We start from the raw sequence: 13,338 nt of genomic DNA, 5'->3' as shown, positions 1-13,338 counted from the left end.
AGTCCAGGCTGAGTGTAGGTTTTAAACTCCTGCCACTCGTCTCGCATTGGACAAGCACCTGCTCGCTCAGTAGGGAATGTTGTATTCCGCGAAACCCATGAGGAGATCTATTAATTACACTTTTGGCCACTATAACAACCAAATCTTCAGTACAATTGTTGGAATATTGTCAAGACCTTTGCAATATCCAGTGCCTGCAGCTGTTTCTTGATATCACATGGAGTGAATTGAATTGGCCAAAGACTGGCATCTGTGATGTTGGGGACCGCCGGAGGAGGCCAAGATGGATCATCCACTCAGCACTTCTGACTGAAGATTGTAGCAAATGCTTCAGCCACATCTTTTGCACTGATTTGCTGGGATCCCCCATCATTGAGGGTGGGGATATTTGTGGAGCCGCCTTCTCCAATAGATTTTTTTAAATGGTCCGCCACGTTTCGTGATTGGATGTCACATCTGAGTTCTGATCTATTGGCATTGGGATTCCTTAGCAGTGGGGAGATGGTGGCGTTTTGTCACTGAAATAGTAATCCATCAACCCAAGGTATTGTTCTGAAAACCCAGGTTTGAATCCCACCACAATCTAGCACCTCAAGACAGGGCATCTGTGAGGTGTCGTGAGCCAGAATTGTACAGAAGCACAATTTGTAACTCCATGCCTGGCATATTCCCCACTTTACCATTACCATCAAGCCAGACAATCAACTCTGATTCAATGAAGAGTGCAGGAGGGCATGCCAGCAACATTCATCTATGTAAAAGCTTCTGCCTATGTTAACATTCAAGATTAGTTTGGACAGTTGGATAAATGAAAAGTGGATGAAGGAAAATGGGTATACAGATGAATTAATTGGGACTACTTGCTTGCATAAGTAATAAATGCTGACATTGACTTTTTGAGTGAATGAGCTATTTCTGTCTTATAACTTTTACACATTAGGGATGACTGAAGTGAAAGAGAGATATCTGGAGGAGGGGTAAAGAAATGCAGAGTTGGGGAGTAATGGGTGTAGGGAGGAAAAATGAGAGGATGGGGACAAGAAATAGAAGAGAGAAATACAAGTGTCTACTAAAGTCACTGCTCATACATTGAGTCGCGACAATCTTCAGCCAGATCTTTCCTGAACACAGGTTTATTACAAGACTGCAAGCACATATTCCTGACGCTGGCAAATCAGTTCTTATATACTGGAGAATAATTCATAAGAACATAAACATAAGAAATAGGAGCAGGAGTAGGCCATCTAGCCCCTCGAGCCTGCCCCGCCATTCAATAAGATCATGGCTGATCTGAAGTGAATCAGTTCCATTTACCTGCCTGCTCCCCATAACCCTTAATTCCCCTACCGATCAGAAATCCATCGATCCATGACTTAAAAATATTCAACGAGGCAGCCTCCACCACTTCAGTGGGCAGAGAATTCCAGAGATTCACCACCCTCTGAGAGAAGAAGTTCCTCCTCAACTCTGTCCTAAACTGACCCCCCTTTATTTTGAGGCTGTGCCCTCTAGTTCTGGATTCCTTTCTAAAAAGTGGAAAGAATATCTCCACTTCTACCCTATCCAGCCCTTCATTATCTTACATGCCTCTATAAGATCACCCCTCTGCCTTCTAAACTCCAACGAGTACAAACCTATTCTGCTCAATCTCTCCTCATAATCTACACCCCTCATCTCCGGTATCAACCTGGTGAACCTTCTCTGCACTCCCTCCAAGGCCAATATATCCTTTCGCAAGTAAGGGGACCAAAACTGCACACAGTATTCCAGCTGCAGCCTCACCAATGCCTTGTACAGATGCAGCAAGACTTCTCTGCTTTTATATTCTATCCCCCTTGCGATAAATGCCAACATCCTATTTGCTTTCTTGATCACCTGTTGTACTTGCAGACTGAGTTTTTGCATCTTATGCACCAGGACCCCCAGGTCCCTTTGCACAGTAGCATGTTGTAATTTTTTTCCATTTAAATAATCCAATTTCCTATTATTTCTTCCAAAGTGAATAACCTCACATTTGCCAACGTTATACTCCATCTGCCAGATCCTCGCCCATTCACTCAGCCTATTCAAATTTCTCTGCAGACCTTCCGCTTCCTCCATGCAATTCACTTTCCCACTTATCTTCGTATCGTCAGCAAACTTTGTTACCCTACACTGTCTCCTCCAGATCATCTATGTAAATAGCAAACAGTTGAGACCCCAGTACCGATCCCTGCGGCACGCCACTAGTCACCATCTACCAACCAGAAAAGCACCCATTTATTCCAACTCTCTGCTTCCTGTTGGATAGCCAATCCCCAATCCATGCTAACACCCTACCCCCAACTCCGTGTGCCCCAATCTTCTGCAGCAACCTTTTCCCTCATCTTTCTCCAATCATTAACAACTGCTGTCACTTACAAACTAAAAGACCCACTTTATTGTAACAGGATTTTGAAAGTTAACCTTGCCTATGAGAGGGTGGAAGAGAGAATTGAGACAGCAGAGGGAAAGGTTGAGAGAAAAAGTAAAAGAGAGGCAAGCGAAAAAGGAAGATGGAAAAGAGAGAGGAGAATGATATTTTAGGGGAAGGGAAGAGGATGGTGAATAAACAATAGAGGTGAGCGAGGGAGGAAAGAGGGAGTGAGGCATGGAGGATAAGAAAATGGTAAAGGGTGAAGGGAAGAGAAAGAATTAGCTTTTTAACTATATCCCCCAGATGATCATCAAATCAATATTTTATATTTTGTAATAAATTTCAATCAAAGCCAGAAGGTGAGGAAATTAAATTGAATGCTAGTACTCGCCCAATCTTGACTCCAGTAAGCAGCTACAGACTGATAAGAGGCCTGACATGAACCTCCCAGTGGACCAAAAATGGATGCCGTCTGATGCACCATTAATCAAGCAAAGACTAGTTTGTATGCAAGAACAAATAGGCTTTTATTAGCAAAAGACTTGGAGCACACCCATGCCGATGAACTGGTCCAGACTGAGGCGGGGGGGTGGGGAGCAGTCGCCTTTACACCTGGACCAGCGGGGGGAGGAGTCCCAGGCAGCGCCGGCAGGGACGTGTCCAGGCATGTCACACACACAGGCAATAAGCTAACAGTGATTTACCACATTCACCCCCTGTTTTTAAAAGAGTCCGGCAGGGATGAGGTGGGTGCAACGATATTTACAGAATGACAAATTTAGTCCCTCTTGAGGCTTGATCTGCCACTGCGACCGCCGTAGTGCCGGTTGTGGTGTCGGTTCAGGTGGCTGCAGTGTTGGATCAGGTGCCAGGTCATAGTTGCTCGAGTCGTCTGTAGTCCCTTCAGATTGTCGGGTGCATGGTGGCGGCTCCTGGGGCTCAGGCGTGCTGTATATGGGGGCTAGGGGAGCATGCTGTGGCCCTGGTGCTGTATGGACAATGTTGGGGGTTGGGGATGTGGGATTGTGGGTCGTAGTGGTCCCTGGGGCACCTGCGGGTGCCAGGTCTCGAATTGAGCCGTGTCCTCCCGCCCGTCGGGGTATGCCACATAGGCGTATTCGGGGTTGGCGTGGAGGAGTTGGACCCTTTTGACCAGGGGGTCCGATTTATGGGTCCTCACGTGCTTCCGGAGCAGGACAGGGCCTGGGACGTCAGCCACGACGGTAGTGAGGTCCCCGAGGAGGACTTCCTGGGGAAAACAAACACTCTTTCATGAGGGGTAGCATTGGTAGCTGTGCAAAGGAGTGATCTAATCGAGTGTAGTGCATCAGGGAGGACCTCTTGCCAGCGGGTGACTGGAAGACCTTTAGATCTCAGAGCTAGTAAAACGGCCTTCCAGACTGTCGCATTCTCCCTCTCTACCTGTCCGTTCCCCCTGGGGTTGTAGCTGGTGGTCCTACTCGAGGCTATGCCTTTGGAGAGCAGGTACTGTCGCAGCTCATCACTCATAAAGGAGGATCCCCGGTCGCTATGGATATAGCTAGGGAAACCGAACAGGGTGAAGAGGCTGTGCAGGGCCTTGACGACCGTGGCCGAGGTCATATCCGGGCAGGGAATAGCGAAGGGGAAACGTGAATATTTGTCAATGACGTTGAGGAAGCATATGTTGCGATCAGAAGAGAGGAGGGGGCCTTTGAAGTCGACGCTTAGGCGTTCGAAAGGGCGGGTGGCTTTTATGAGGTGTGCTCTGTCTGGCCGATATAGAAGTGCGGTTTGCACTCTGCGGAGACTTGGCAGTGTCTGGTTATAAACCTGACTTCCTCAATGGAGTAGGGCAGGTTGCAGGCTTTAATGAAGTGAAAAAAACCTGGTGACCCCCAGGTGGCAGAGGTCATTGTGGAGAGTCTGAAATTGGTCTATTTGTGCGCTGGCACATATTCCCCGGGACAGGGCGTCTGGGGGCTCATTGAGCTTCCCGGGCCGGTATAAGATGTCGTAATTGTAGGTGGAGAGCTCGATTCTCCACCTCAATATTTTATCATTTTTGATCTTGCCCCGCTGCGTGTTATTAAACATGAATGCAACTGACCGTTGGTCCGTGAGTAGGGTGAATTGTTTACCAGCTAAGTAGTGGCGCCAGTGCTGTTCAGCTTCCACTATGGCTTGGGCCTTTTTTCGACAGAGGAGTGTCAATTTTCAGAACCTTGGAGGGTTCGTGAGATGAAGGCCACGGGTCTGCCCGCCTGGTTAAGGGTGGCGGCTAGGGTGAAGTGAGACGCATCGCTCTCCACCTGGAACGGGATGGATTCGTCTACAGCGTGCATCGTGGCCTTCGCGATGTCTGCTTTGATGCGGTCGAAGGCCAGGCGGGCCTCTGCCGTCAGGGGAAAAGAGGTGGATTTGATGAGCAGACGGACTTTATCCGCATAATTGGGGACCCACTGGGCGTAATACAAGAAGAAGCCCAGGCATCTCCTCAGTGCTTTGAGGTTGGTGAGCAGGGAGAGTTCCAGGAAGGGACGCATGTGGTCGGGATCGGAACCGATGACCCCATTTTCCACCACACAACCAAGGATGGCGAGGTGGTGTGTGCGGAATACGCACTTCTCCTTATTATAGGTCAGGTTTAGGAGTGTGGCGGTGTGGAGAAATTTGTGGCGGTTGGCGCCGCGGTCCTGCTGATCATGGCCACAGATGGTGACGTTATCCAGGTACGGGAAGGTGGCCCGCAGCCCGTTCTGGTCTACCATTCAGTCCATCTCACGCTGGAAAACCGAGACCCCGTTGGTGACGCCGAAGGGGACCCTAAGGAAGTGACAGAGGCGGCCATCCGCCTCGAAGGCAGTATAATGGCGGTCCTCCGGGCGGATAGGGAGCTGGTGGTATGCAGATTTTAAGTCGATGGTGGTGAACACCTGATATTGCGCAATCTGGTTAACCATGACAGATATGCGGGGAAGGGGGTACGCGTCCAGCTGCGTGTATCGGTTTGACTGTAGTCGATGACCATGCGATGTTTCTCCCCAGTTTTAACAACTACTACTTGGGCTCTCCAGGGGCTGGTACTGGCCTCAATGATCCCCTCCCCTAGGAGCCGTTGCACTTCGGACCTGATAAAAGCTCTGTCTTCAGCACTGTACCGTCTGCTCTTGGTGGCGATGGGCTTGCAATCGGGGGTGAGATTTTCGAACAGTGAGGGAGGGGCGACTTTAAGGGTCGAGAGGTTGCAGGTGGTGCGCAGTGGGCGATCTGAGAACTGCTGATTGCAAACGGAGAGCAGGGGAAAAGGCCCATTATACTACATGGTGACGCTCTTAAGGTGACTCAGGAAATCTAGCCTCAGGAGTACGACAGTGCAGAGTTGTGGCAGCACGAGGAGCCTGAAATTTGTGTACACTGTGCCCCGTACAGTCAGGGTCGCCACGCAGTACCCGAGGACATCCACCGAGTGGGACTTTGAAGCCATGGGGATCGTTTGCTTCACTGGCAGTACTGAAAGGGCGTAGTGACTCAGTGTTAGGATGAATAAAGCTCGCCGTACTCCCACAGTCAAATAAACAGTTTGTAATGCGACCGTTTACCTCGATGTCCATCATGGACCTGGCGAGTTGGTGAGGCCTGGATTGGTCCAGCGTAATCGAAGCCACCGTTGGATTTTGCGAGTAGTCACACGCGACTGACGGTGTCCAAGATGGCAGCCTGCATGGCCCACACACGGCTGATGATGTCCAAGATGGCAGCCCGCACGGCTCACACACGGCTACCGGTGCCCAAGATGGTGGCCCCCGCGGGTCGCACACGGCGCTACTGGACTTGGAGGTCTGCATAACTTCGCGTAATGGCCCTTCTTTCCACACCCGGAGCAGATCGCATCCTTCGCCGGGCAGCGTTGTCGGGGGTGCTTCCCCAGGCCGCAGAAGTAGCACTTCGGGCCTCTGGAGACTGCCGCAGCGGCCGGGTCATTGGTGGGACGTGGCGTGGCGTAGGCCTGCGGCCCTCCCAAGTACAGAGGTGGCGGCAGCCACGGTGTCCACGATGCGCCCCCGTGGTCGGGGGTGTAGGCCTCGAGATTACGGAAGGCCACCTCTAACAAGTTGGCAAGCGCCACAGTCTTTTGTAGGTCCAGCCCACCCTGTTCCAGCAGTCGTTGTCGGATATAGTTTGACCTGATACCCGTGACATAGGCATCCCTGATCTTGCAGTTGCAGGCCCTTCCAAGTGCTCGCAACGCACGCAGGAATTCCTCACCCGATTCTCCTGGCTGTTTGCGAGTAGCCAGAAGATGTCTGGCGTAGATTTCATTAGACTGTTTGTTGTACAGGCCTTTTAAAAGTTCGATCGCATCCTTGTAAGTTTCAGCGTCTCTAATCATTGAGAATACTTGATCGCTTACCCGGGCGTGGAGCACGTGCAGCTTGTCGGTTTCGGTCCGGACGACGGAGGAGGAGGTGAGGAAAGTTTCGAAACAGCGCAGCGAGTGATCGAAGCTGTTAGAGGCTCCTACAGCTTGAGGGTCCAATTCGAGTTTGTCGGGTTTCAGTATCTGCTCCATCCCAAAACTTTTGCTAATAAAATTGATGCACCATCAATCAAGCAAAGACTAGTTTGTATGCAAGAACAAATCGGCTTTTATTCGCAAAAGACTTGGAGCACACTCATGCCGATGAACTGGTCCAGACTGAGGCAGGGGGGATGGGGAGCAGTCGCCTTTATACCTGGACCGGGGGGGGGGGGAAGGAGTCCCGGGCAGGGCCGGCAGGGACATGTCCAGGCATGTCACACACACAGGCAATAAGCTAACAGTGGTTTACCACACCGTCGAGGGTGGAAAGTTGATCTTTTTGGAAAGAAAATTGTTCTTCACAATCCTAAATAAACTTTTCTAATGATGGAGCATCGATAATGAAAACTTAAGGTAATTTTGTTTTACAATAGAATAGTGAAGGTCATGGTGGGGATGGAGGGAGAACAGACCACACCCACAGGTTTTCCTTAGAAAACTGAAAGCTGAAATATGTGCATATAAAGAGCTTTAGGTCTTTTAAGGTATCAACTTCTAGAACTCCAGTTTAAATGTATTAAATAAATGCCCATTAATATTTTCAAAACAAAAGCCTTATGTTGTCATCCTTATTTTTATCTTGACACAATGAAAACAATCATGCTCAATCTGCCATAACTGCCAACGTAGGTTAAAGTTATTTTGTGCTGTAGCAGCAATTCAAATGTGGCAAGTGGAGTATATCATTGATGCTTTGTTTAGAAGATCATATTTTCTCACCCATTTGAAATGTGAACCATCTTAGATTGAATGTCAGATTTTGGTGTAATTAAAGTTTTTTACCTCTGTTGTAAGTGCTAGGATTACCTTCATGTATTTCAGACACAATTTTGCTGTAATGGAATTAGAAATACAGCAGGTGATAATAATGACAATAGATAATGCACAACCTGCCATTATATTGTGCCCAAGATCAGTTATCAAGTTATATGAAATTTCAAACAGACCAGTCTATCTAAAGTTGCTGTAAAACACGCTTGGACACAATTGCCTACTTCGACCAGTTAATTTCCCACCATACTTATTGGCACAAAATTGTTTCACTTTGAAAATTAAGTGAATAAACAAGCAGGTATATGTTTACTTAACAATCAAATTGTAGGATCCTAAAATTTACAGCACAGGGTCAGAATAAGGTGGTATAATTTAGAATAATAAATTGAGTATTAAAGAAAGAAAAATGGAGGGAGGGAAAAATTGGATTAAAAGTGAGGAAGAAGTGATGAAGATTTGTTTTTAAGAAACAAATTTTAATTTTAATTTCAATATTCAAACAATTTAAACCTTAAAAAGAGATTCCAAAGATGTAAACATTAATTTTCAGTTGCAGAGAGGTAGTAATTAAGAATGATCACACCATTAAAAGTGTACATGTAATGAAATAGGCAAACCTTGAGTTTCTGTGGCACATTTACTTAGTATCTACAGGGCAAATTCAAGAACTTCACACTGCTCAATGCATTTTAATGGAGAGCTGGAGAATGAAATTCGTGAAGTTGAATGTGGAGTGATGCACCTCTGATAGCTCCTGTTTGATTTTGCATTTAATCGAGCACCTGATCTCACCAGAAGATGTTGTGGCATTTTTCTTTAAACAGAGCACTATTAACCTCATCATTACTTTGACGGAAGTTTTTGAACTGTTAAGCCGAGCACATGCTTCTATCTGCAAACCATGCTTTGTAGAAGAAGTGTAATTAAACTGTTATATTATTTTTCTTATGACTAACTCCAATTAAAATATTTTCATGAGAGCCCAATGGGTAATAATTCAAGGACATATAATTGATTCAGTATAATAATGATTTTCAAAATATTTTCTAAAGTATCAATCTAACAGAAATAGGAATATGAATTTAGTAACTACTGTTTTCACATAAAGCAACTAGTTGCATTCCACCTTTGTTGCTTAAGGTCTTTCTGCAGTATAGTACCAGAACAAAATCCCGAATACCAAAGTCCTTGCAAAGGTGCTGTAATAACCTGGTCTCGATGGCATGTGCATCAGATCTCTGTTTCATTGGGTTGGCCACGTGATTCGCAAAGAAAATTCTGCATACAGCCAGCTGAGCACAGGAACCTGAACCTTAGAACATCACTGTTGTAAAGATTTTTTCTGTGTCACACTAAGAAGTTAAGAGGCTTGAAAGGTTGAAGAGTAACTTTATTGTCAACACATAACTATATACACATATATAAGGTATAACCCAAACATACGTATGTACTAGGTATAGCCCAGACAATGAGCTAACTTCATACTTGCTTCAACACAAGTCTCGAGACCATGTCTGCTCCATGTCCTAACCAGCCTGCTGTGTGTCAGTTGCTTGTCATATGACTATTTACATCACACTGTGGTTGATGCTGTTCCACATTTATCCTTCCTATGCCAAAAAGCCTTATACTAGACCTCTCCCAAATCTTACCCAATATATTTACAATACAATCTCTTTTTACGTGCATCCCTTCTTTTCACCCCCCCCCCCCCCCCCCCCAAAGACTCTGACTTTATAAATTCAGATGGTCTTGAGGCTTGTTGATTCTTCCTGATCTCATTCTGGTCACATCAGCAAACTTTGTTGGTTTGATGCTGAACTCGTAGAGTACTGTGTTTCTGGAACTTGGTTGTCTTCATTTAATTCACTTTTTGCTCACCTTGGAGTTGAACCTTTCCTTATCAACAACCTTTGTTTGGACACCATGGGCTTGTCCCATTCCTTCCAGAGGGAGAGTTCACTCTCTTCCTTCACAACGGTCTTTTTCTGCCATGGGGTCTGCCATCATCTTTCCAGAAATTTCACTTTCAGCAATTAAACCTTTATTTCCATTTGTTTAATAAGTTTAGCCAAATTAGCTCATTCTCATGTTCCAATTTTTTTTCAAGTTTGAGTCTTTTCAATCAGCTCAGCAACTACTCTGCTGAATTCAGCTTTCTTTATTTAGAATTCCCTACAGAATTATTGTACAAATTTGACAACTTCACCTGAGCATTCAGTTTCATTTGGAATCTTTCTTCCTTTGTCACTGACTGTTGCTCAGACCATTTTAATCCCCTTTTTAGATCCTCAATCTGTTTCTTAGAATTTTCCTTGTGTGCTTTTAAAATCTGGATGTGCTCTTCCATACTGTGCATGTTCTTCTTCTTCTTCTTTCATGTTCTTCTTGTTGGAAGCTCAAGAATTTAATCAGTTTAGGTTATTAATTTGGAATTCATCCAGCTGTTCTGATCCATCAGGAATTCCTTATCCTGTTCCTGTTTCATGATATTTAACAGAGATTTCAGATAATTGGGCCATGTCCTAACCGGTCTGCTCTGTGTACAGGTCTTTTGTCATGTGACTCTTTACATCACATTGTGGGCAGTACTGTTTTCCAGTTCCACATTAACCCTTGCTATGCCAAACACCCTTATGTTCCAATTCCTAACTTAGATACAAATATGTTTTGAATGCCAATCTCAGAACCTGGAGATTGAACCCCACTACAATGGGGGAAAAAAACAGCCTTACACAGATTCAAATGGAGAAGTCTTGATGCTATGATCTCAATCAAGACAACTTTTTTTTATTTAAAAAGAAATCCGAAATTTGCTGGAAGTACAAAACTGTAACATTCCCCGGTTTAAAGACTTTGTACTATACAAGAGTCAAACAAAGCAAACGCTGAATACCTTGATTTTCTAAAACCCAGAATCAACATCAGTTAAATATTTACAGGAAAATTGCAGTCAATTATAATCTATAAATTACACATTGAGTGGAAGGTACAACTAAGACAAATCTTATAAATTGACTCAGCAGTCGATTCAGTATATATGTCATCAATGTCAGTTGCAAAATCTTTAAAACTCTGTCTCCATCACAAAGATTTTCAACTTTTTAAGGATTTAATCTGATCCTTAACCAACAGCAGTGCATGACCAAATAGAATTCCACTTCATGGTCTTCACCAAAAATGGAACAACTTTGCAGAATCTGCTCAACTCTGCCTATGGTAATTTGAATGGCATTGCTGCATTCGCGGTATCTTAAAGTAATAAAAACATCTGCAGCAACTAAATCTTTGCTCATTCTCAGCTTCAGAATCTAGCCTCTGTCTCCTTCAGCCTGCCTGTACTATTCCATTGGACTTAGCATCTACCACTGAGCTCTGCGTGCTCTCTGTGTTCTTTTATATGATTTCCATTAGGTTCAGTCTCCCCAAACATTCTGGTATCCAATCTTGGTATCCTTCGAAACTGGGTCAGAGTCTTTTCTCAGTTTTCCTCTCTTAACATGATTTAAAAAAAAACTTAATCCCTAAAACAATGGGCAGGTTTTTCCATGTCTCCCCCCCCCCCCCCCCCTCCCGCCACTGGTTTCCCGTTGTTTGTACCCCCTCACTGCTGGGGAATTCATGGTGGGTGTTCGCTGTTTCCTCAGAAGGAACTCTTCAAAAATGCAGCTTATGAAATACAACAAAACTTACTCCAACTTATAAATCAAAGAAAGGGTTTAATAAAAAAATATCATTATTCCAAACTTGGGGCCTCGCTCTGTGCCACTCCAAGCTCTCTACAATTCTACATAATTCCTTACTAATAGTGAATCAGCTGGTCAACTGACTATTACATCACTCTGTAATTGATTCCATGGTTTACTGGTCAACTGACCCTTACATCTTGTTCCCATTGGTCACGTTGCATCCAATACAAAGTTGTCACCGGTTATATTCTAACATCGCCGTTGGTGGGACTGGAATACCCGCCAGTGGGGTTGGCTGGAAAGTTCTGACCAATAAACCATTAGTTCACATTAGATGGGCACTATAAGAAATGGTTACAAATCCTAAAAGCACTGAATGATGTTCTTCCAACAAACAGTATGACGAGGTTATAGTGTTTTAAAGACCGTACTTTAAAACACAAATAGAAGTTTTTTTTATGATCTAGCTTTATAGAATTCTGAATATCATCATCATCCTTCAGATTTTTCCATGTTAAATGGGGTCGCCAGAATGCTAATTGATCACCTTGATGTCAACCATCATTTATTTGGATTTGGAAGGTGGTTTTACAGCCAGATGCCCTATCCCATTCATCCAGGGATGGGAACCAGAGCATGCTGACCAGGAGTGTCTCCTCTTACCGCCTGACATAAGTATGTTGGAATGATTTACAGGTTCACAATCCATGTTTTGGCTTTATAATATTATGTATATATTACACAAATATTAGAATAACTAAACATTGCCATTTCTATTATATTTTAACCATAAATTTAATGCAGTGCATGCACACAATGTATTTTTCATTTATTTTCTTTGAATTAAACATGGCAACTTGCATCATACTTTTATACCTTTTTTGTGCTGATTAAAGAGAAAGATATTGATGCTAGGGACTGGAAAACTTCATATTTAGTCACTCAGTGCCAACTGTAAGGACATTTAGATGTAGACTTCCACCTGCACTCTACCCCAGTGACATGTTTGTGCCTTAACCAATCATTATCATGGCAAGAGTACCAACTTTATGATTATAATTCAGTTTACACAAATGTATTTTATATATGACCTTTACAACTAACAGGGACTTTCATTCTATTAATCTGGACTAGGATTGAACCCTTGCCCCAAAGTTGAAAGGCTGGTATTTTTTTGTTTGCACTGTACTTTATATAAGAGTTTATATGCAGAACTTGAGTATGTTTAACATTAACTTTGGTACTTATCCTAAATTAGATATGAATGAAGGAACTCTGAATGATCTGAAAAATCATCCAACAACTCGAGTTCTAATTGGGAAAAAAAATATTTTTTTATCAACATCAATTTAAGTGATTAACTGGTTTAAATAAACATTGCTTCAAAGCTGACTGTTTATATGATATTTGTGTGAACAGTTAAAAGCAGATTCCTTGACACATAATTCATCAGACTAGGTCGTCCTGGTGTTGATTGCTATTGTCAACATGATAGTGGGGCAGCTGTATTGCAGCTTCAGTTCCTGATCAATGAGGTAAGCTAATAAAACTCAATTGTCTGATGTCTGATTAATACAGATTAATTGCCAATAATATGCAGTTAAAAGATGCTGCATAATTAATATTAGATCATTTACGTGCAAAGGTGATGGCTTGGATATTCTGGCCATGATGGTAGAGTTGCAGTAGGATGGAAGATTCTCCTGTTTTAGGGATGTGTCCCTGACCTCTGGGCAGATTTGCAAAATTAACTTATTTATATAATTTTAGCAAACTCCTTGACTGCCACCACCTCACTCCCTTTCCAGGAATCTATCTAGGTAATGGTTTTGGCCGCCCTTGGCCAGCAGTTTCATATAGCCCATGGCCTTTGGAGTGGACCAGAGTGCTGGCATTTTTTTCAAGTGCTTTACAACGCG

At 44.1% G+C, this 13,338-nt stretch overlaps 1 protein-coding gene across 2 annotated transcripts in view; it reads left to right on the top strand.

The window, feature by feature from the left end:
* stxbp5l (syntaxin binding protein 5L) overlaps window positions 1-13,338 on the top strand; it is a 437,021-nt gene that overhangs the window by 112,441 nt on the left and 311,242 nt on the right. For both annotated transcript variants that reach the window (XM_078232988.1, XM_078232987.1), the window contains exon 4: window positions 12,873-12,954. In XM_078232988.1, coding sequence (XP_078089114.1) covers window positions 12,873-12,954 — 82 coding nt within the window. The remainder of the gene's footprint in view (window positions 1-12,872; window positions 12,955-13,338) is intronic.

Source organism: Mustelus asterias, chromosome 17, assembly GCF_964213995.1.
Source record: "Mustelus asterias chromosome 17, sMusAst1.hap1.1, whole genome shotgun sequence".
NCBI lineage: Eukaryota > Metazoa > Chordata > Chondrichthyes > Carcharhiniformes > Triakidae > Mustelus > Mustelus asterias.
This window is presented reverse-complemented; position numbering and strand designations above follow the sequence as displayed.